Source organism: Bombina bombina, chromosome 5 (assembly GCF_027579735.1).
Source record: "Bombina bombina isolate aBomBom1 chromosome 5, aBomBom1.pri, whole genome shotgun sequence".
Lineage (NCBI taxonomy): Eukaryota > Metazoa > Chordata > Amphibia > Anura > Bombinatoridae > Bombina > Bombina bombina.
The window spans coordinates 485,763,705-485,788,337 of NC_069503.1; the positions used below are offsets into that span (position 1 = coordinate 485,763,705).

At 41.0% G+C, this 24,633-nt stretch overlaps 1 protein-coding gene and 1 long non-coding RNA gene across 2 annotated transcripts in view; one reads left to right on the forward strand and one right to left on the reverse strand.

Annotated features, from left to right (window-relative positions):
• Positions 1-8,188, reverse strand: part of LOC128660505 (uncharacterized) — an 80,233-nt gene extending 72,045 nt beyond the window's left edge. Inside the window, exon 1 of the long non-coding RNA XR_008402538.1 lies at positions 8,051-8,188. This is a non-coding gene — a long non-coding RNA (uncharacterized LOC128660505). The remainder of the gene's footprint in view (positions 1-8,050) is intronic.
• The window catches only part of GALNT12 (polypeptide N-acetylgalactosaminyltransferase 12), a 109,829-nt gene that overhangs the window by 76,687 nt on the left and 8,509 nt on the right, over positions 1-24,633 (forward strand). Inside the window, exons 5-8 of the mRNA XM_053714401.1 lie at positions 9,525-9,642; positions 10,665-10,841; positions 12,141-12,272; positions 15,243-15,356. Of these exons, the coding sequence (XP_053570376.1) occupies positions 9,525-9,642; positions 10,665-10,841; positions 12,141-12,272; positions 15,243-15,356 (541 nt within the window). The remainder of the gene's footprint in view (positions 1-9,524; positions 9,643-10,664; positions 10,842-12,140; positions 12,273-15,242; positions 15,357-24,633) is intronic.

The window sequence follows — 24,633 nt, forward strand, 5'->3', positions numbered from 1 at the left end:
GTAAGGTTAGGATTCCTAGGATATTGTCTTTTCTACAAGAGGGTTTAGAAAAGGGTTTATCTGCTAGTTCGTTAAAGAGACAGATTTCAGCTCTGTCTATCCTTCTACACAAACGTCTGGCAGAAGTTCCAGACGTTCAGGCTTTTTATCAAGCTTTGGCTAGGATTAAGCCTGTGTTTAAGACTGTTGCTCCGCCGTGGAGCTTAAACTTAGTTTCTCCAACATAGGTGTGTCCGGTCCACGGCGTCATCCTTACTTGTGGGGATATTCTCTTCCCCAACAGGAAATGGCAAAGAGCCCAGCAAAGCTGGTCACATGATCCCTCCTAGGCTCCGCCTACCCCAGTCATTCTCTTTGCCGTTGTACAGGCAACATCTCCACGGAGATGGCTTAGAGTTTTTTAGTGTTTAACTGTAGTTTTTCATTATTCAATCAAGAGTTTGTTATTTTCAAATAGTGCTGGTACGTACTATTTACTCAGAAACAGAAAAGAGATGAAGAATTCTGTTTGTATGAGGAAAATGATTTTAGCAACCGTAACTAAAATCCATGGCTGTTCCACACAGGACTGTTGAGAGCAATTAACTTCAGTTGGGGGAACAGTTTGCAGTCCCTTGCTGCTTGAGGTATGACACATTCTAACAAGACGATGTAATGCTGGAAGCTGTCATTTTCCCTATGGGATCCGGTAAGCCATGTTTATTACGATTGTAAATAAGGGCTTCACAAGGGCTTATTTAAACTGTAGACTTTTTCTGGGCTAAATCGATTGATTATTAACACATATTTAGCCTTGAGGAATCATTTTATCTGGGTATTTTGATATAATAATATCGGCAGGCACTGTTTTAGACACCTTATTCTTTAGGGGCTTTCCCAAAGCATAGGCAGAGTCTCATTTTCGCGCCGGTGTTGCGCACTTGTTTTTGAGAGGCATGGCATGCAGTCGCATGTGAGAGGAGCTCTGATACTTATAAAAGACTTCTGAAGGCGTCATTTGGTATCGTATTCCCCTTTGGGTTTGGTTGGGTCTCAGCAAAGCAGATACCAGGGACTGTAAAGGGGTTTAAAGCTTAAAACGGCTCCGGTTCCGTTATTTTAAGGGTTAAAGCTTCCAAAATTGGTGTGCAATATTTTCAAGGCTTTAAGACGCTGTGGTGAAAATTTGGTGAATTTTGAACAATTCCTTCATGTTTTTTCGCAATTGCAGTAATAAAGTGTGTTCAGTTTAAAATTTAAAGTGACAGTAACGGTTTTATTTTAAAACGTTTTTTGTACTTTCTGATCAAGTTTATGCCTGTTTAACATGTCTGAACTACCAGATAGACTGTGTTCTGAATGTGGGGAAGCCAGAATTCCTATTCATTTAAATAAATGTGATTTATGTGATAATGACAATGATGCCCAAGATGATTCCTCAAGTGAGGGGAGTAAGCATGGTACTGCATCATTCCCTCCTTCGTCTACACGAGTCTTGCCCACTCAGGAGGCCCCTAGTACATCTAGCGCGCCAATACTCCTTACTATGCAACAATTAACGGCTGTAATGGATAATTCTGTCAAAAACATTTTAGCCAAAATGAACCCTTGTCAGCGTAAGCGTGGCTGCTCTGTTTTAGTTACTGAAGAGCATGACGACGCTGATATTAATATCTCTGAAGGGCCCCTAACCCAATCTGAGGGGGCCAGGGAGGTTTTGTCTGAGGGAGAAATTACTGATTTAGGGAACATTTCTCAGCAGGCTGAATCTGATGTGATTACATTTAAATTTAAATTGGAACATCTCCGCATTTTGCTTAAGGAGGTATTATCCACTCTGGATGATTGTGAAAATTTAGTCATCCCAGAGAAACTATGTAAAATGGACAAGTTCCTAGAGGTGCCGGGGCTCCCAGAAGCTTTTCCTATACCCAAGCGGGTGGCGGACATTGTTAATAAAGAATGGGAAAGGCCCGGTATTCCTTTCGTCCCTCCCCCCATATTTAAAAAATTGTTTCCTATGGTCGACCCCAGAAAGGACTTATGGCAGTCAGTCCCCAAGGTCGAGGGAGCGGTTTCTACTTTAAACAAACGCACCACTATTCCCATAGAGGATAGTTGTGCTTTCAAAGATCCTATGGATAAAAAATTAGAAGGTTTGCTTAAAAAGATGTTTGTTCAGCAGGGTTACCTTCTACAACCCATCTCATGCATTGTCCCTGTCACTACGGCCGCATATTTCTGGTTTGATGAACTGCTTAAGGTGCTCGATAGTGACTCTCCTCCTTATGAGGAGATTATGGACAGAATCAATGCTCTCAAATTGGCTAATTCTTTCACTCTAGACGCCTCTTTGCAATTGGCTAAGTTAGCGGCTAAGAACTCTGGGTTTGCTATTGTGGCGCGCAGAGCGCTTTGGTTGAAATCTTGGTCGGCTGATGCGTCTTCCAAGAACAAGCTACTAAACATTCCTTTCAAGGGGAAAACGCTGTTTGGTCCTGACTTGAAAGAGATTATCTCTGATATCACTGGGGGTAAGGGCCACGCCCTTCCTCAGGATCGGCCCTTCAAGGCAAAAAATAGACCTAATTTTCGTCCCTTTCGTAAAAACGGACCAGCCCAAGGTGCTACGTCCTCTAAGCAAGAGGGTAATACTTCTCAGGCCAAGCCAGCTTGGAGACCAATGCAAGGCTGGAACAAGGGAAAGCAGGCCAAGAAACCTGCCACTGCTACCAAGACAGCATGAAATATTGGCCCCCGATCCGGGACCGGATCTGGTGGGGGGCAGACTCTCTCTCTTCGCTCAGGCTTGGGCAAGAGATGTTCTGGATCCTTGGGCGCTAGAAATAGTCTCCCAGGGTTATCTTCTGGAATTCAAGGGACTTCCCCCAAGGGGGAGGTTCCACAGGTCGCAGTTGTCTTCAGACCACATAAAAAGACAGGCGTTCTTACATTGTGTAGAAGACCTGTTAAAAATGGGAGTGATTCATCCTGTTCCATTAAGAGAACAAGGGATGGGGTTCTACTCCAATCTGTTCATAGTTCCCAAAAAAGAGGGAACGTTCAGACCAATCCTAGATCTCAAGATCTTAAACAAATTTCTCAAGGTCCCATCGTTCAAGATGGAAACCATTCGAACTATCCTTCCTTCCATCCAGGAAGGTCAATTCATGACCACGGTGGATTTAAAGGATGCGTATCTACATATTCCTATCCACAAGGAACATCATCGGTTCCTAAGGTTTGCATTCCTGGACAAACATTACCAGTTCGTGGCGCTTCCTTTCGGATTAGCCACTGCTCCAAGGATTTTCACAAAGGTACTAGGGTCCCTTCTAGCGGTGCTAAGACCAAGGGGCATTGCAGTAGTACCTTACCTGGACGACATTCTGATTCAAGCGTCGTCCCTTCCTCAAGCAAAGGCTCACACGGACATTGTCCTGGCCTTTCTCAGATCTCACGGCTGGAAAGTGAACGTGGAAAAGAGTTCTCTATCCCCGTCAACAAGGGTTCCCTTCTTGGGAACAATTATAGACTCCTTAGAAATGAGGATCTTTCTAACAGAGGCCAGAAAAACAAAGCTTCTGGACTCTTGTCGGATACTTCATTCCGTTCCTCTTCCTTCCATAGCTCAGTGCATGGAAGTGATCGGGTTGATGGTGGCGGCGATGGACATAGTTCCTTTTGCGCGCATTCATCTAAGACCATTACAACTGTGCATGCTCAGTCAGTGGAATGGGGACTATACAGACTTGTCTCCGAAGATACAAGTAAATCAGAGAACCAGAGACTCACTCCGTTGGTGGCTGTCCCTGGACAATCTGTCTCAAGGGATGATGTTCCACAGACCAGAGTGGGTCATTGTCACGACCGACGCCAGTCTGATAGGCTGGGGCGCGGTCTGGGGATCCCTGAAAGCTCAGGGTCTTTGGTCTCGGGAAGAATCTCTTCTACCGATAAATATTCTGGAACTGAGAGCGATATTCAATGCTCTCCAGGCCTGGCCCCAGCTTGCGAGGACCAGGTTCATACGGTTTCAATCAGACAACATGACGACTGTTGCGTACATCAACCATCAGGGGGGAACAAGGAGTTCCCTAGCGATGGAAGAAGTAACCAAAATTATTCTTTGGGCGGAGTCTCACTCCTGCCACCTGTCTGCTATCCACATCCCAGGAGTGGAAAATTGGGAAGCGGATTTTCTGAGTCGGCAGACATTGCATCCGGGGGAGTGGGAACTCCATCCGGAAATCTTTGCCCAAGTCACTCACCTGTGGGGCATTCCAGACATGGATCTGATGGCCTCTCGTCAGAACTTCAAAGTTCCTTGCTACGGGGCCAGATCCAGGGATCCCAAGGCGGCTCTAGTGGATGCACTAGTAGCACCTTGGACCTTCAAACTAGCTTATGTGTTCCCGCCATTTCCTCTCATCCCCAGGCTGATAGCCAGGATCAAGCAGGAGAGGGTGTCGGTGATCTTGATAGCTCCTGCGTGGCCACGCAGGACTTGGTATGCAGATCTGGTGAATATGTCATCGGCTCCACCTTGGAAGCTACCTTTGAGACGAGACCTTCTTGTTCAGGGTCCGTTCGAACATCCGAATCTGGTTTCACTCCAGCTGACTGCTTGGAGATTGAACGCTTGATTTTATCGAAGCGAGGATTCTCAGATTCTGTTATCGATACTCTTGTTCAGGCCAGAAAGCCTGTGACTAGAAAGATTTACCACAAAATTTGGAAAAAATATATCTGTTGGTGTGAATCTAAAGGATTCCCTTGGGACAAGGTTAAGATTCCTAGGATTCTATCCTTCCTTCAAGAAGGATTGGAAAAAGGATTATCTGCAAGTTCCCTGAAGGGACAGATTTCTGCCTTGTCGGTATTACTTCACAAAAAGCTGGCAGCTGTGCCAGATGTTCAAGCCTTTGTTCAGGCTCTGGTTAGAATCAAGCCTGTTTACAAACCTTTGACTCCTCCTTGGAGTCTCAATTTAGTTCTTTCAGTTCTTCAGGGGGTTCCGTTTGAACCCTTACATTCCGTTGATATTAAGTTATTATCTTGGAAAGTTTTGTTTTTAGTTGCGATTTCTTCTGCTAGAAGAGTCTCAGAATTATCTGCTCTGCAGTGTTCTCCTCCTTATCTGGTGTTCCATGCAGATAAGGTGGTTTTACGTACTAAACCTGGTTTTCTTCCAAAAGTTGTTTCTAACAAAAACATTAACCAGGAGATTATCGTACCTTCTCTGTGTCCAAAACCAGTTTCAAAGAAGGAACGTTTGTTGCACAATTTGGATGTTGTTCGCGCTCTAAAATTCTATTTAGATGCTACAAAGGATTTTAGACAAACATCTTCCTTGTTTGTTGTTTATTCAGGTAAAAGGAGAGGTCAAAAAGCAACTTCTACCTCTCTCTCTTTTTGGATTAAAAGCATCATCAGATTGGCTTACGAGACTGCCGGACGGCAGCCTCCCGAAAGAATCACAGCTCATTCCACTAGGGCTGTGGCTTCCACATGGGCCTTCAAGAACGAGGCTTCTGTTGATCAGATATGTAGGGCAGCGACTTGGTCTTCACTGCACACTTTTACCAAATTTTACAAGTTTGATACTTTTGCTTCTTCTGAGGCTATTTTTGGGAGAAAGGTTTTGCAAGCCGTGGTGCCTTCCATTTAGGTGACCTGATTTGCTCCCTCCCTTCATCCGTGTCCTAAAGCTTTGGTATTGGTTCCCACAAGTAAGGATGACGCCGTGGACCGGACACACCTATGTTGGAGAAAACAGAATTTATGTTTACCTGATAAATTTCTTTCTCCAACGGTGTGTCCGGTCCACGGCCCGCCCTGGTTTTTTTAATCAGGTCTGATATTTTATTTTCTTTAACTACAGTCACCACGGTACCATATGGTTTCTCCTATGCAAATATTCCTCCTTAACGTCGGTCGAATGACTGGGGTAGGCGGAGCCTAGGAGGGATCATGTGACCAGCTTTGCTGGGCTCTTTGCCATTTCCTGTTGGGGAAGAGAATATCCCCACAAGTAAGGATGACGCCGTGGACCGGACACACCGTTGGAGAAAGAAATTTATCAGGTAAACATAAATTCTGTTTCTTAACGTTCTGCAGGGCGTTCCGTTTGAACCCCTTCATTCCGTTGATATCAAGCTGTTATCTTGGAAAGTTCTGTTTTTGATGGCTATTTCCTCGGCTCGAAGAGTCTCGGAGTTATCTGCCTTACATTGTGATTCTCCTTATCTGATTTTTCATTCAGACAAGGTAGTTCTGCGTACTAAACCTGGGTTCTTACCTAAGGTAGTCTCTAACAGGAATATCAATCAAGAGATTGTTGTTCCATCATTGTGTCCTAACCCTTCTTCAAAGAAGGAACGACTTTTGCATAATCTGGACGTAGTCCGTGCCCTGAAGTTTTATTTGCAGGCAACTAAAGATTTTCGTCAAACTTCTTCCCTGTTTGTCGTTTACTCTGGACAGAGGAGAGGTCAAAAGGCTTCGGCTACCTCTCTCTCTTTTTGGCTTCGTAGCATAATACGTTTAGCCTATGAGACTGCTGGACAGCAGCCTCCTGAAAGGATTACAGCTCATTCTACTAGAGCTGTGGCTTCCACCTGGGCCTTTAAGAATGAGGCCTCTGTTGAACAGATTTGCAAGGCTGCAACTTGGTCTTCACTTCACACCTTTTCAAAATTTTACAAATTTGACACACTTGCTTCTTCGGAGGCTGTTTTTGGGAGAAAGGTTCTACAGGCAGTGGTTCCTTCCGTGTAAAGTTCCTGCCTTGTCCCTCCCGTCATCCGTATACTTTTAGCTTTGGTATTGTTATCCCATAAGTAATGGAAGACCCGTGGACTGACTACACTTAACAAGAGAAAATATAATTTATGCTTACCTGATAAATTCATTTCTCTTGTAGTGTAGTCAGTCCACGGCCCGCCCTGTTTTTTACGGCAGGTCTAAATTTTAATTAAACTCCAGTCACCACTGCACCCTATAGTTTCTCCTTTCTCGTCTGGTTTCGGTCGAATGACTGGATATGACATGTCAGGGGAGGAGCTATATAGCAGCTCTGCTTGGGTGATCCTCTTGCAACTTCCTGTTAGGGAAGAGATATAATCCCATAAGTAATGGATGACCCGTGGACTGACTACACTACAAGAGAAATGAATTTATCAGGTAAGCATAAATTATATTTTTTCCACTCCCACTGTACCATGTGACAGCCATCAGCCAATTGCAAATGCATACACATACCATGTGACAGCCATCAGCCATTCACAAATGCATACACACTTATTCTTGCACATGCTCAGTAGGAGCTGGTGACTCAAAAAGTTTAAATATAAAAAGACTGCACATTTTGTTAATTGAAGTAACTTGGAAAGTTGTTTAAAATGGCATGCTCTATCTGAAAAATGAAAGTTTAATTTTGATTGAGTGTCCCTTTAAGCGTGCTAAAGATAATTGTAAATGTTTGCATGAAAAACATTAAAAGTTACAGGAAATGTTTAATTATATGTAGTAAAAAGTAAACTTTTTTTTCTATACTTAAATTATTTATCCCCACTCCTTTTCCTGTAATTTTTAAATTCCATATTAAAGGGACATTGTACACTAGATTTTTCTTTGCATAAATGTTTTGTAGATGATCCATTTATATAGCTCATCTTGGGGTGTTTTTGTAAAAATGTATAGTTTTGCCTATTTTTAAATAGCATTGTGCTGATTTTCAGACTCCTAACCAAGCCCAAAAGTTTAAGATGTATACTGATGTCTACAGACTCCTGCTGGAGTAATAGGTATTATCATATGCAGAGGAGGGGGAAAGTGCCAGAACCCAACACTAATAGTGATTCCCTATAGCCAGTAGGGGGTGCAATTTAACTAAATACATTATGAAATTTAGCATTTACAGTCCACAGATGCCTATAGTAGGGATTTAATGTTTTTTTGGCAATTCAGATCACATAAATATCAATCTAATTTACCACACAGTCCAATTGCAGATGAGTCCCTTTTATATAGGGTACGTGGGTAAGCGATGATTAAAATGACCACTTACCATATGATAGCATAGGCAGCTCTTCTTACAAATCTCCAATTCACTTCTCACTCTGTTGAAAACAAAACAGACAAAAGGTGCCTGTTAGTGCAACTCCTTTATTCTTCCCAAACTATTAACAAGTCAACATAGTGTTCGACCATACTTACAAAAGTGGCAGCACTGAATGTTTGCTAAATATAGCAGGCTGGGATCTCTGTGTCCCAGCTCACTGACCGATAGTGTGGGGTGATTACCCCCTGCTGCCTCCAACACAGGATGTAGATAAATACTTGTGCTTCCAAATTTAATGGAAATAAAACTTTAATTGTAAAATATATAAAACCCTTTAGGCACAGCAATTGCCTAAGGTGTTAAACAATTTTGTTACACGTTTCTCAGGGGAAAGTGTCTGCTCTAACTGCTTTCTCAGCCCATTTTTAGTGGGTGTCCAAGCCTAAACCTCATCAACAGTCCTAAATTGGGAGCTTCTAAGTATGTTTGCTTTTAAAAGGTTTTATACTGGATTTGTTTATCTGTGTCTGTGCATATTCTTCTTTATAGTAGTGTTTATTGCATGCAGTTATATGAATGTTGGTGCATACTGTCCCTAAATAAAGTAAAATGGAATCATTGACAAACACATAATTAAAAGACAAAGCAATAGCACTTTGAAATTTACCAGAAAATATTCTAATGCTCATTTTAGATTCAAAGTTAATCCAATTTTCCCTCACCCCCATATCATGTGACAGTCATCAGCCAATCACAAAATTAATATACATACTGTGCACTTTTGCACTTGCACATGATTAGTAGGAAATGTAGCCTCACAAAGTGTACATCTAAAAAGAATATGCATGTTTTGATAATGGAAGTATATTGGAAAGTTTTTTGTTTTTTTTTTGTTTGTTTTTTAAATTCCATGCTTTATCGGAATCGAAAAAAATAAAAATTGTTTTGACTTTTGTGGCCCTTTAACCCTGCTATATTCCACACAGTCATTGGCTGCACACTCAAGTAAACCATTTGTAACTGTCACTAATTGGCTTCAGCAGAGATGGAAGCATAGGTTACAACATGGTTTATATAATAGTAAAACATACATTCAATACACCATTTTCTCTAGTATTATCTAGTGTTTGTCCCTTTAAATTAAAGCTATGTAGTTTGAAACCAATCACTAGATTATAAGGGCAAGCTCTGGACCCCAATTTTTTTTCTTCAACACTTTATCATACATTTTTTTTTAATAAACTAAAATCTGTCACATATGTTAAAATGTCCTCTTTTAGAAATAACAGGGGAAAAAATTAACTGAACTTTTTTTGTGTTTTTTTTTTTTTTTTTTTTAAATTTGGTTTTCATGAAAGACATGTATAAAACATATGTAATTAACAATATCAATAAAATATTATCACATGACAGGAAAAAAAGTTAATCTATAGCACTGCCATAAATCAAAGCAAAATCATTTCTGTATTTCTTTTTTTAGATCCCCAACTATGGCTGGTGGTCTGTTTTCAGTGAGCAAGAAGTATTTTGAGTACTTAGGATCTTATGATACCGGAATGGAAGTGTGGGGAGGTGAGAACCTTGAATTTTCATTTAGGGTGAGTTTTACAATTGGTTTTCTTGATAACCTTTTCTTAATATACATAGTTGAAATATATTACAATTTTCACTTTACTATGAACATCACATTTTTTTTATGAAATATGAGATGCAGCAACAATAGTTATAACTTCTTATAGTACTTTAAAGGGGCAGGAAACCCTGTGAAATTGTAATATAAAATGTTTTTTTTTAATTCTTTATTTTTTTTTGTTAATACTTTTTCTACTTAGTAAAACTCTGCAATGTGCTTTCATTATTATTCTTTTCCTGTGTAAAAAAAAAAAGGGGGGATGGAGGGAGTTTTGTCATTGAAAAACATTGGCACATTTGTGTTAATCTACTCAGAAAGTTTTCACATTCAGCCTGAATATTGTGTAGTGTTACAATAAATTAAAAGTCTTGTAACTTCTATATGTTTTATGTGTCATTAAGAATGAAAAAAAATAACAGGACTGGATATCAGGGTTCTCGATATAAAGAGGCTGCTCCTAGGTGGTAACGGACTGTTGTTCGTTCCTGGTAGAGAGCTTCTCTCTTTGTTTGCCTTTATATTATGACCTTGATGAGTTCTTCCTAAGGGTGAGGGGGTAACCAGACGTGGACTCCTTGCCCCGTGTGCTTAGAGGAATATGGCTGCACCTCACTGACGAGGCTCACAGAAGGCCGAATTGATCGTCTGGGGTTGTCATGTTTTTTTGTTCAGAGGAGAATTGGCTGGTATTTTGAGGCTTCACTGACCTTCCTCAGCGGGATCAGACTGATCTACTTCAGGAACGTCTGTCTGTGAAAAGCACAGCTGGCCTAAACGAGGCTGCTCCTTGTTGGTAACTCGCCAAAGAACAAGCTACTGAGCTGTTGTTCGTTCCTGGCAGAGTGCTTCTTTCTTTGTTTGTATTTGATATAAAGGAGTTGGATCTAAATGGTTTTGGTGATCATGTAAAATCTGGACTGTCCAGTATTGCTGTGCATGTTACTCATTGTGCATATTTTGTGCCTTTTTTTTTTTTTTTTTTTACAGATCTGGCAGTGTGGGGGAACATTGGAAGTTCATCCCTGTTCCCATGTGGGCCATGTCTTTCCCAAACAGGCCCCATACTCGCGTAGTAAAGCTTTAGCTAACAGTGTACGGGCAGCAGAAGTATGGATGGATGATTATAAAGAACTGTATTACCATAGAAATCCTCATGCACGCTTGGTAAGTTTTTATCACAGTGGGCATAAGGCACTAAATCTGTATGAGGGTTACAGCAGAGTTGTCTCTACATTTTTTTAGAAATGTAACTAATTAAAAAATATTTAAATCGGTAATTTTCTAATATATAATATAATATATATATATATATATATATATATATATATATATATATATATATATATATATATATATATATAAAAATGTATATACAAACAAATGTGCAAATATCTGCATGGGAACATGGTGAAGTGATGTATATTGTTTATTGTATAGGCCAAGACTAAACCAATTCAATAGCCTCTCTGAAAGTGCTGATCTCCCCTTGTTCAGAATAAGGGGCATATAGATAAAATGCTTTGCAGAGAAATAGAAGTTTTGTGTAGATAAACCGGAGTTACAGTGATTGAAGAGAAAAAGGTTTAATGGAGTTGCATTACCCCTTTAGCCTATTTATGGTTTAATTTTATATGTTATGTTAAAGGCTGTGGCACAACATTTTGATTGAGGTTGTAATTATGAAATTGCTCAAGATATCTTTTTATTAAGCATAAACTTACATTTTAGTGATGCATATTGGGTAATTGTATATGTTTCTCAGTTCAACATATTTTCATTTTTATATCATAATATTGTCAATGCTTGCAGTGACACATCTCTAGGAGATAAAGTAGGGTTGTGAATGAATTACAAAAGTGAACTAAATGTTAAAGGGACATGAAACCCATATTTTGTCTTTCATGATTTAGAAAGAGCATTTAATTTTAAACAACTTTCTAATTTACTTCTATTATCTAATTTGCTTTATTCTGATATCCTTTGCTGAAAAGCATATCTAGTTAGGCTCAGTAACTGCTGATTGGCAGGTGCATATAGATGCCTCGTGGGATTGGCTCATCCATGAGGATTGCTATTTCTTCAACAAAGGATATCTAAAGAATGAAGCAAATTAGATAAAAGAAGTAGATTGGGATGTTGTTTAAAATTGCATCCTCTATCTGAATCATGAAAGAAAAAAATATGGGTTTAATGTTCCTTTTACGGATGCTCAGAGTGAGGACTGGAGGCATGTTATGGTGGATGATATTGATTGCCGCATTCCCATTTTCTCTTTCTAAACATAGTTATAGTTAAATAACGTTTACTACTACATTAGCATTTATGAAGATAAAACATCTGAATACATTTACACATGAATTGTTGGATGCATTACAGGAATGCCTGTCTAGATGAAGAGAGATTAAAGTTCATAAATAAATAAATATATATATATATATATCTATATATATATCTGTTTCATAGGAGCCATACGGAGATGTATCAGAGAGAAGACAACTCAGAGAACAACTGAAGTGCAGAAGCTTCAAATGGTTCTTGGAGAATATCTATCCAGAGCTTCATGTTCCAGAAGACAAACTGGGTCATTTTGGAATGGTAAGTTTACAAATATAGGGTTAGTTATTTACACGACGCCAGTTTCTTTGCTATTTAACTTATGATTTTGCTACTTAACCCAAACCATTTCCATAACTCAGCACTGCACATTACACATTATCTAGATGATCACAGGTTCCCTTCAGTACTCCATAATGATACGCTTCGTCTTTTCATGGTATCTCATTGCAATTCTGTGCTCAGGAGGTTGCCGGTAGAGAGCTAGTGCAATGATAAATGCTGACAGTGTATGCTGTCGGAATTTAGCGATGTGCGGCGGACATGATATGCTACTTCATATCATGTCCGCTTGCACATTGATAAATATGCCCCTTAATTTGTGTCATACAGGTCATCACTTACTCTCTGAGAAGGTGTGGCATTTGTTTAATGGTGCACGGGCTTTCACATGATACATGTGTATGCCACATAAAAACAGTAATAACTTTTACTAGAAGCATTTGTGCCTTCAGGCTCGCCGGAAACAAAAGTTATGAAACAGACCGCTGCTACATAACCTGTCCGCCTGCACTGATGCAGCAGACAGAAGTCAACCGGATCGAATACGATCGGATTGATTGACACCCCGAATGACCGCGAATCTGCAGGGGGTGGCATTGCACCAGCAGTTCTGGTGAACTGATGGTGCAATGATAAATGCAGACAGTGTATGCTGTCAGCATTTATCGATGTGCGGCGGACATTATATGCTGATTCGTATCATGTCCGCTCGCACATTGATAAATAAGCCCCTTAATTTGTGTCATACAGGTCATCACTTACTCTCTGAGAAAAAAAAGAGAGCTTGTGTATCTCAAGATCTTGCAGTCCATACCATCCCTGGTCTAAAAATGGCCAGTGATGTTGATTTAAGTTTAGGATTCAGTATTGGGGATGAAGCTAGGGTTAGGCCTGAAGATTGGGTATAGTGTTGGCTGTTTGCCCTCCTTACTATCCATGGAGTTAATTAAACTATGCCTCCTGCAGTTATATCATCGGGTACTTTTCTACTATGGGGCATTGACTACCTTCTAGCCATGGAGACATTGCTTCTGCAGTATTCTGGCAGCAACATGTTTATGTTGGGGTTGAGATACTGGACATAATACTTTTATATAAATTATACATAATTGGAAATATGGAGAGAGAAAAGGTTAGCAATTATGAAAAGGGAGTTGAGACATCAACAGGTTTGGTTTGTTGATAATAAAGGGACACTAAACACTTAATACATTTTATAAGCATATTATAGAGGTTTTTCCCCACCCCTCTCCAGTCATGGGTGACTCCACGATGAAATCTAACTTTCACTGCATTCCAGTGCTGACTTGTTTGCAGATGTGCAGTAACTCTCATTCAGATACCTGCAATGTAACATAGGCTCCAAAATGGCAGCACCCATGATTAGAAGGTGTATGAAATCTATTTAGTGTTTAGTGTCCCTTTTTAAAAAACGTTATGGACTGTTATCTGAGAAGTGAGATTTTTTTTCATAAGAGGTGTGATAACTTTAGGTCACAAGTACATACTGCTTACTGCATATGTATTATATCTGCACTGTAGATTAGGTTTTTTTTAAACATTTATAAACCTTGCTTTTGTGTACAGATTGTGCTTTCTCTCATGCTCCTTAGAGAGACCACAAATCAATATCTAAAATGTATGAGTTTAAAGTGCATTAAACCTAAAATCACCCCCCCCCCATAAAAGTTTAATCAAGCATAGGGTTATTTATTTTGCTTTGTATCAATGCAATTTACCTCTTAAAATGTTGCTTTTTTCTACCATCCCTTGGATAATCTGAACTACATGCTGAATACATTAACATCATTAAATGAACAAATAAATTCACAAGAATATTTAATTATGCAAGGTTAGAAAAAGAAAACTTTGCAATGACCTTTCATTGTTTGTTTATTTTACATACTTTTCCTGTAATTCACCTTCTGACATTTTAATTTTCCCACTGCCCCAAAATGGCTACAGTACATCCTGCTGCCTTAAGATGCCTGACCCTGCTACATGCTATGAAGTGAAGGATTGATCATTGTAGCAACTTATTTATGTGTCCCCAATTAGCCACAGCAAAGTAGAGAAGATACATAATACTCATAGCTTTTCAAGGGGTCTGTCTTTGGACTGCAAAATGCTTTCTTATTAAAATATTAGTTTAAAATGTTTATGAAATATAACTTTTTGTATGCAGATTTTTTGCAGCGCAGTGTGTAATTGCTGATACTTATTATGCATGTATAAAAAAGACATTAAAGGGATACTAACCCCAATTTTTTTTTTCATGATTCAGATAGAGCATGCAATTTTAAGCAACTTTCTAATTTACTCCTATTATCACATTTTCTTTGTTCTCTTGCTATCTTGATTTGAAAAAGCAGTAATGAAAGGTTAGGAGTCGGCCCATTTTTAGTTCAGCACCTGGGTAACGCTTGCTGATTGGTTTGCTACATTTAGCCACAAATCAGCAAGTGCTACCCAGGTGCTGAACAAAAAATGGTCTGGCTCTAAAGCTTACAGTACTGCTTTTTCAAATCAAGATAGCATGAGAACAAAGAAAAATTGATAATAGGAGTGAATTAGAAAGGTACTTAAAATCTCATGCTCTATCTGAATCATGGAAGAAAAAAATTGTGTTTAGTGTCCCTTTAATGTCCCTTAAAGTCTACACTTTCAAAATGAATTGCAGCACCCTCACTGGAACAGTAATCCTGCATTGCATGCAAGGACAAATGTAATAATACCTTTTTATACTTTATTAACATCTGATTAACAATTTAAAGCTGGAGTAAACTGTTTCATTTCACAATCAGGAAGATACTTTCATTTAATATTGTAAAACAACCGAAAAATTCAGCAGAAATTTCAAAATACCTTCAGACACAACAGCTAAATGTCATTTATTCTGCACCTTTTCTAAGAAATATGTTGTTAGAATTAATTTGCCTTTCTTTGCAGCTGAAAAACAAAGGAATGGCCAACTTCTGCTTTGACTATAATCCTCCAAGTGAGAACGAGGTCACTGGGCAACAGATTATTTTGTATCCATGTCATGGAATGGGACAAAACCAGGTAACAATGTTCCCCGACATGTGTTAGTATTGGGCTAATACGTGTAAATTTACCTGCAAACCTATACTGCACTGCAATCCTGAGTTTTTATCGTTTCTACCTTATATATGAACAAAACAGAACATCATAAGGATTATCAGTTCTGACGTCATGCAGCATCATCTACAAAATCTTTGCACATTACATGACATATTTAAGGGATATGAAACCCAAAACATTTATTTTGTGATTCAGACAGAACATACGATTTTAAGCTTCCAATTTTCATCATAAATGGAAAGAGTCCACAGCTGCGTTCATTACTTTTGGGAAATAAGAACCTGGCCACCAGGAGAAGGCAAAGACACCCCAGCCAAAGGCTTAAATACTACTCCCACTTCCCTCATCCCCCAGTCATTCTTTGCCTTTCGTCCCAGGAGGTTGGCAGAGAAGTGTCAGAAGTTTGTTTTCGTCTCTTATGGAGGGTAGTACTCTTCGACATGGGACGGGAGTTTTAAGTTATCCTGTCAGTTTCTCAGTGAGGGCTTGGATGAAAGTTAGAATCCGGAGATGCAGGAAGAGTCTTTCTGCGAAACCATCCCGATTAATTTTAACAACTCCACAAGCAATCAATGTTGTCAAACTTCGCTTCGCTGCTTGCTTTCTTCTCTCAAGTCCATGGCGTTGGAGATGCTACTATCCGTCACACTTGAAGGGCCGTGTTCCTGTTCCACGGCATAGATTCCGGTAAGATGGTTTAATTTTACTTCATGCATGTACTGTAATTCATTTGTTCCTGCAAACTTACATGAAAAATACAGGGTCTCAGTGGGACTCCTTTAGTATCTTGGAATCAAGGTTAATATCTCCTGAGGGGGATTATTGAACAGGTTTTTTTTTAATCATGTTTATGTGATTCAATCTGCTTATGTGTAGTGTTATCTGTGCTCATGGCTTCGTAACATAATGGCCTTTTGAAGTGACGCGACCTTACGGTTGGGCGTGCTTTTTTTGGACTGTACAGTTCACCTTGTGACCGAGCGTGTCTATGTTCTGGTTCCCATTTCCGCATTCCTGACTGTGTGGCGACGGAGAAATCTAATACGCTGGTGTCTGGTGCTTAGGAGGTGGTGAGTGCCGTAGCCATTTTGGGTGTCAGGTGGCGTCTAAATTGTTTAATATAGTCCATCTTTTGGTATTCTTTATCCAATTATGGAGGATACTGATGTTGAGATTGTTCAACTTTCTTATTCAGATTCTTCGTCCTGTGAAGAATGCGAATTGGCCCCATTGACGCAGGTTAGTCAGTTATGTTCTTTAGGCCGTTCTAGAGCACCTTGTTCCTCGGGCTCGGGGATTCAAGAGACTGCTGAGCCATCCACCTCGGGGGCCCTGTCCTCAGGGAGGCGAGTTCCCTACCACTCCCTTCTACTACTACACATGCAGGTAACCCAAGTTATGTCTTTTCATCCTCTGAGGGGGGATTGCTCCCCCCCGGAGGTTGTGGCACGTTTTCGCTTTAACATGGTTTTGGCGCTTGCTCGTCTACAAGGTCCAGATGTTTATTCGCGATTGTGCTCGTGCCCGATTGCCCCGGGTCTCTTGGCCATGGGAGGACATGTGCAGTTCCCTGAGGGTGTAACTGTTCCAGAGTGTTGTGCCTTTCGTTACTGGCTGGCTCGCCTTCGTGTTCTCCTTAGACACATTTTTGAGTTGTTTGGGGACCTTATCCTTCTCGGCTCTGGGACTCCTCGGTCGCCTACGTCATCCCCTATGTCTAACAAGGTGAGCCATTCGAAGTAATCTCCTTTTAGTCTTCTTATCGAGATCCTTCCCAGTTTTTGTGGAAGAACTGATTTGCGAGAGGCTGCTCCTGCGGGTATTCTGTTCTTCTTAGGCGTTAACCTTTGGGTTGCCTTTCATTTAATTTTATCCTGTTAGGATGAATTCTATTTTTATTTTCGTTTCCTTTGGGAACTTCATCTAGGATCGATACTCAATATTTGCTTCTACGAAAGTTGTTCAGGACACATTAGTCCCATGTTTGTCTGTTTTTTCTTCCTCCCTCTCTGAGGGTGGATTTAGCCAGCTTGGCAATTATGACCCGGTTGCAGGCTGGTCCTGCTTAGGTTCTGATCTTCTGTCTCGTGGCTTATTCAGACACGTGGCACCTATTCTACCTAGCTAGTCAGGTTGAGGCGCAGAGTGCTCACAATATTATTTAGGTTTCTTGTTTTTTACTTTACAAGTTTCATCTAAGCATTCTCAAGAGGACTTGCGGGTCCGTGCAGCTCTCTGGATTGTTTCAGTCCTTAAATAGCCGTCTCTCTTGTGACTGGGTCAGTGATTTTTACTGCGTCACTTTCTGCTGCTCCTGATACCTTTTTAGAGTATTCCTTCCCATGTGGTGGGAAGATTAGAGGGTTTAGCGCCTCTTTTCCACCGGTTTGAGCGGTTTTGCCTTTAGGAGTCTCTGGAGATTGTCCTCTTCGGACTTGTTCCTTTAGTGGTTCTCTTTTCAGAGACCTTTATGGACTTTGTCTTTGTCTACTTGTGGTCTCCTCTGAGGACTTGGTTCCCTTCAGGAGTTGATCGTTCCTTTTCGGAACATTAGACAGGGGGGTCCTTTTTGGGCTCCAATCAGGGTCCTCCCGGGTGCGGGGAATGCTCTGCATATTCTACTTGAGTAGCAGTGGTCCTAGTGGCTTCCCGCTGATAGGGTTCAGGTATTGCCATACATGTGTCATTCAAACCTGTGGTTTCTGCCCTCTGCAACACCTCAGATACAAAGACAGAGGCGTGCTGTTACTCTGTTCGAGTGACTTGTCCTCTCTGTTCCCCTAGTGCTTGGAGCGCTAGCTGGACAGCTAGCTCAGCATACTAATGCACTGTGGCTACTCTATACTGTAGCAACCCGAGGGTTGGAAGTTTGGTCCCCGGCGATGTCTCATCAGCTTCCTCTTTTCAAGGTTGTTAGACTGAGCCTCAGCTTTTTTCTCCTTTCGAGGTTGATAGAATGAGTAGTGCCTTGAATCCCTTTAGGGGGATTAGCCACGCTTCCAACTACAATCTTGTTTAAAGGGGATAAGTTGTGTTTTTCAAGCACATTCAGGTCATGTTGATTGGACACCTGTCAGCTCTAGCGTCATTATATGGCCTTAGGAAGCTTTAGCTCCGTTGGAGTGGGCTCCTATAAGGGGTGGTCTCTTCCCTTTGGGTTGGGACTTGCAAGGGCTTCTTGCTTTTGACATCCGGTTTAATCTGGATTTTTTTCCCTGGGAGGTCTGTTTTTGTTATCAGACGAGGCATTATTTTCCTGGACGTTGTTTAATCTAAACATTTTTGTACTGATTCGTCCGGTTGTTGAGGGCTTGACTCAGCGTTTTCACCTTGTGGGTCCCGCTGCGGGATGTTACCGGACCTTGTGAACTTAGGATGGGCCTGGGGGTTCTAGTTCCGGGGTACTCGGGTTTAGCCCTTGTTCTGGTCATTCTGTTTTACATCTTGGCCAGATTTTGTGAGAGCCGGGGCTCGTTGGAGACTCGTCTTGTGCCGGCAGATACGGTTACCTTGGGACAGCTTACTGAGGTAACCTGTTGGTGGGCTTTCCTGCCTAGCAGCGGGAGGCTTGCAGGTGCTCAGCTGTCACCTTTGCGCCTGGTATGTGTACTAGCATGTTGGCGTTTTAAGAAGTTTTTTTTTTTTTTTTTCCGTGTTCGTCAGTCTCGTGGCCTTGTGCTCTCGGTTCCTCCTACAAATTCCTGTCTTGGGCAGGTGTTTTTTGTTGCTCTCTTATTTTTAGGGGGCTTGTTGCCCTTCTTACGGAGGTGTGGTTCCTTTTTCAAGGGCCTCTCCGGTGTTTCGGAAAACTGTCCGGTTGGTCATCCGGTGCTGGAGGAGTGGTCTGCTCTTTGAGTTATTCCTTCCATCTGGGGAGCTGCTGGCTCCATGTTGAGACTTAGTGGCTTGCTAGATCCCCTGGGGTCTACTGTCTGCTTCCTCTCTCCAGGTGAGGTGGCTGTGTCCACTTCTTTTTCGGCCTTCTTGGGGGCCGGTCTCGGGATTCCTTTGGGTTCCCCTGCCTCAGTTCCACCGTTGTTTAGTCTGGTACGGCTGGGTGAAGGTTGAGATCTGTTGATTATCCTCACGTCTTGGGGTGCCAGTGGACCTTTTTTTTGAGGTTCTGTGCCTTTTCCATGTTTGAAAGCTGTATATAGGCCTGGCGGCCTGGATTTCCTGGAGTATACCTTCTATATGGAGGTGGGGCAATCGGAATGTTTAACGGCCGCTCTCCCTTATGGATAGTAATTGTCCAGGCCTCCCTACGGATGGCATCGGGTTACTGGACTCTGATTTTTACCTTTTCTAAATTTACATCCAGTATTATTTTTCATTTGCTCAGTCTCTGAGTTTTGACGTTGAGGACCTTTTGGTCCTTTGCCGTCTTTTTAGATGCTGTTGCTCAATGTTGGGGAGTTGTTCTTCTCCTTGATGTGGCCCGGTTTGCTCCTATGGTTTTACCTGGGTTGGGCATTGTTTACCATTGTTCTCAGAATCTTCAGGTCTTTGTGGGCTTGGTTTTCCCCTGAAGGGAAATTTTTCCTTTTGGATCTTGCGGTACCTTTTGGGTATTCCTACGGCTCCCCTTTATCCTCTCGCTTTTTGGGGATTTGGTACTTATGCTAGCAGGGGGTATGTGGAGACCGACTGCTGAGCGATGGTTCTCCTGGAGGAGTGTTGGCTCAGTATGTTTACTTGTGGTCTCTAGTTCGGCTAGGACTATCTGCGGGTCAGTGTCGTTGTGGCATTTTCCTTATAGTTTTTTTGCTATGCTTTGACGAAGCAGGGTTTGGTTGGGTTGTGGTTTTTCAGGCCTGGTGCCCTCAGAATGGGCCGCCTAATCTACCCTCTCGTTCTTGCATTCAGTGTCCTCTATAGCCTGGGTATTGTTTTCCCAAAAGTAATGAATGCAGCTGTGGACTCTTTCCATTTATGAAGGAAAAATATAAATTATGCTTACCTGATAAAAAAAAATTCTGTGGGGCGTTTTTATTCTTCTGGCACCTTTTCACCCTGGTATTTCTTCTAATTATAAGGTAAGCATAATTTATGCTTTTCTTTTTTTTTATCAAATTTGCTTCGTTCACATGAGATTCTGTGTTGAAGATAAACCTAGGTAGGAATCTTGGAACACTAAATGGCAGGAACTAGTTCTGCCATTTAGTGCTCTGGAAAATAGAAAACATTCTTGCAAAACTGCTACCATATAGTGCTCCAGAAATGGGCCTGCTTTTCAACAAAAGATAACAAGGAAACTAGAAAGTTTAAAATTGCGTGCTCTGTCTGAATCATGAACTAAATAAACTGAGTTTCATATCCCTTTAACTGACAACAGACATCATCTTCATAACTACTTTTTTTTTTTTTTTTTTTTTTTAAATATTTTCTTTTTATTGAGGGAAACAAAAACATACAAACAGTTTGCTCAAATGACAAGAAATTCACATTAAACATATCAACTTGCTGGTTATATATACCGTGGTACATTATTGTAAGAGCAAACCCACCACTTCCCTCATTTTTGTCCCCTATTATCCATGACAGCAGAGACCTCTTTTGGGTCTAGATGCACTACTAAGCTGGGGATTTTTTAAGCAAAAGATAGGCCACTTTTGGGCCTATACCAACCAGTCACCCTCTTATGTCACAAGGACCACACGTGGGTCCAGAAATTAACCAAGCTAAAGGGAGGGCAATGAAATTTAAAAGTATCAGAATTTACTATAGTGAATCTCGAAGAGCAGTTCCTAGCTCTCCGAGCAGGGCAGAGGCTACGTAACTCTGCCAAACCAAACAGAGAACAAAAAAAGGGGGAGGGGAGAATGGAGCAACAGAGGGAAAACTTCTCCCATACATCCGATATTTATGCGTATCCATATATTTACATGAGCTCTTAAGTCTCCAATAACAATCTGGGAAGTATTATGGCATACCTAATTGGAAGTCTTATTCTACTCAATGTTCTAGGGAAAAACTGATTCCGTAGGGAATGAACTATCAGCTATTGTCAGGACCTAGGCCCGCAAATCCCCGTAGACTATAGTTAATTCTGGCAAATGTGTAAACGATAATATATTCGCTATATACTAGGGGACATCTACCAGATTATGATCAGGGGGTGCACATTCCTCAACGGGAACAAACAGTTGTACCACTCCTAAACTATCATTTTTTGCGTCCACCTTCTATTCCAAGCAGGGTATCGGCTGATACTATACTAATCTATTATCTATGAACATCAATAAAATCTATGCTACTTTCTCTGACACTATAGATAAACCTCTGAGTCGCTGCAATGGCTGAGAGGGTTCGCAGTTCACTATGTACATTTATATATTTATATAAACATCCCCAATACAAATAAGTAAGCTAATATGTAGACAAAGACATGGGTGCCTGTGGTCTGATTGTCTGTGAACTGTAACCCACAGGAATGAACTTAAAACATAGATTACTTAGGTAACTTATGAGTTGGCTTCCACATAATGCATACAGGATAAAAAAACAGCTATACAGTGGGATACAATGAGGAAAAATGGGTAATGGAGAGCAATAACTGGCCAAAATATCAGGGGTACACGGCATAAATAGTTTTTCCTCATTAGCACATAAGAGAATGTCCTATCAGACAAAAGAGTCGTCATAAAGTAGAGAAGGAATCAAAAGCCCCTGCAGTGGAGGGAAAGAGCGAGGTGTAATGTGTTTAGTGGGGGACCATAATCTGTGTCTGGCTATGTAGGAGTCCACGGAGGGACAGAGGAGCACAATAAATCATGGTACTTCACATTTCATGAGAACAGTCACAGTCACTTAATAGTGTGTCATATGTGTCCCCACAAAGTTCACATACTTAACCGACTCCAGTTTTCACAAAGTCTGCGACATATGTAGTGTTCCAACCTCTTTTTGGGAGTAAGGCCCTCATGCCATTGCATGAGAGAAGCAGATCCATGTAAGGCAGCGGGTATGGCGACCTCAGCTGCCACTGATGTATGGAAATGTACGATCCCCAGGGCCTCCGGGGTCCCCCTTGATCCGACCAATCTGCTGATCTGTGCTGCTCTGCCTGTTGAGCGGACCCCACTGCAACTGAGACTCCGGCCACCCTGCGTGATAGAGAGGTCGCCCTGCTGTGGGCTCGCCCAGTGTGTGCTGTAGTCTGATCAATCAGCCGTTTTTCTGTGGTAACAATGTGGAGCAAAGCGTTCACTTCAGGAGGGGAGACTGCTTCCTCAGAGCCACCGCTCTCGACGTGCGCTCCATCCAAGAGGTTACAGTTCCGAATTATGGAATCTATGCGGCTCTCCAATCTAGCGTAATGGTCCCGTAATAGTACCTCCAAAGCCCTCAACGTCACTCCAGCTTTGCGTTCCATAGCTGTAACTCAGGGCTAGTATGAGATCTCCAGTGGAGTCATATAGAAATCTATAAGATTGAATCTTAAAACCTCCTTTTAGTCTCTGTAGGTGGCCTCTTAACCCAGAGGCCAGGGGGGGGAAGCGTCACGTTCAGATAGGTAGGCCGCAACTGTTCGGTATCAAGTATAGACACACTTTATTAAGTAAAAAATAGGTTCCTTCGACATATCATGAGTTCATGTGTCTTTTAATATGATCTTGTGCTGTAGAAAGTGTCCTCCGCTGATATAATTAGACAGATTATGCAGATCCTTAATGAGCTTCAGAAAATGCGACCTGTCATGGCCGCTGCTTGGACACGCCCCCTCATAACTACTTTTTACCTAAAATAAAATAATAATAGTACTACTGTAAATGTATATACAGTGTGAAATAACAAAGTAACTGTATGCCATCCTGTCTTATGAATAAATCCTATTCTTTATGCTCAAAGTAAAATCAAATGAAGGTCAACTCTAGCACATATCGTTTTATTGTTCTTGCTGCTTATTTTAGAATCAAACCCAATTCTCCTTCCTTTCTCAAAAGTGGTTCTGGCTTTGCTGTTTGCGAACTGAGTCAAGCAACATGGGCAGTTATATGAATTGGGTGGGGTGGGAACCTACCAACCTAGAATTATAGGGGGCATTTTTACCTATTCTAGTGGTTAGAGGCCATCTACTCACCTGCATTGATATGATTCTTCTTTCGAGTGTAAGAATGTTTTTATATTGTGTGTGTGTGTGTGTGTGTGTGTGTGTGTAAATCTGTACTGTAGTTGAAGAATAAAAACATATTCACATTGTTTGTTTTTAAGAGAATGTACAGTTATAAGCAGAATTAAAAATTACTAGTCATGGTACCTATAAAACACAAATTGTTTACAGTATTTTATTAGTGTACCATCAATTAATAAGTTCATAAGAATATAAAAATAATTCAGGCAAATTAGTGTATTTCAGTTCAAAAAATATTTTGTATTAATGTGAATGTAAATTTTGATTAACCAGTGCCTGCTTTTTAATAATCCTATTAAAAACAGGGGCACTTTCATTCATCAAACTTTACATTTCACTGGTTTTGTTAAAATACCTTTCTCCAACATAGGTGTGTCCGGTCCACGGCGTCATCCTTACTTGTGGGATATTCTCTTCCCCAACAGGAAATGGCAAAGAGCCCAGCAAAGCTGGTCACATGATCCCTCCTAGGCTCCGCCTACCCCAGTCATTCTCTTTGCCGTTGTACAGGCAACATCTCCACGGAGATGGCTTAGAGTTTTTTAGTGTTTAACTGTAGTTTTTATTATTCAATCAAGAGTTTGTTATTTTGAAATAGTGCTGGTATGTACTATTTACTCAGAAACAGAAAAGAGATGAAGATTTCTGTTTGTATGAGGAAAATGATTTTAGCAACCGTAACTAAAATCCATGGCTGTTCCACACAGGACTGTTGAGAGCAATTAACTTCAGTTGGGGGAACAGTGTGCAGTCTCTTGCTGCTTGAGGTATGACACATTCTAACAAGACGATGTAATGCTGGAAGCTGTCATTTTCCCTATGGGATCCGGTAAGCCATGTTTATTACGATCGTAAATAAGGGCTTCACAAGGGCTTATTAAGACTGTAGACTTTTTCTGGGCTAAATCGATTCATTATTAACACATATTTAGCCTTGAGGAATCATTTTATCAAAGCATAAGCAGAGCCTCATTTTCGCGCCGGTGTGGCGCACTTGTTTTTGAGAGGCATGGCATGCAGTCGCATGTGAGAGGAGCTCTGATACTTAGAAAAGACTTTCTGAAGGCGTCATTTGGTATCGTATTCCCCTTTGGGCTTGGTTGG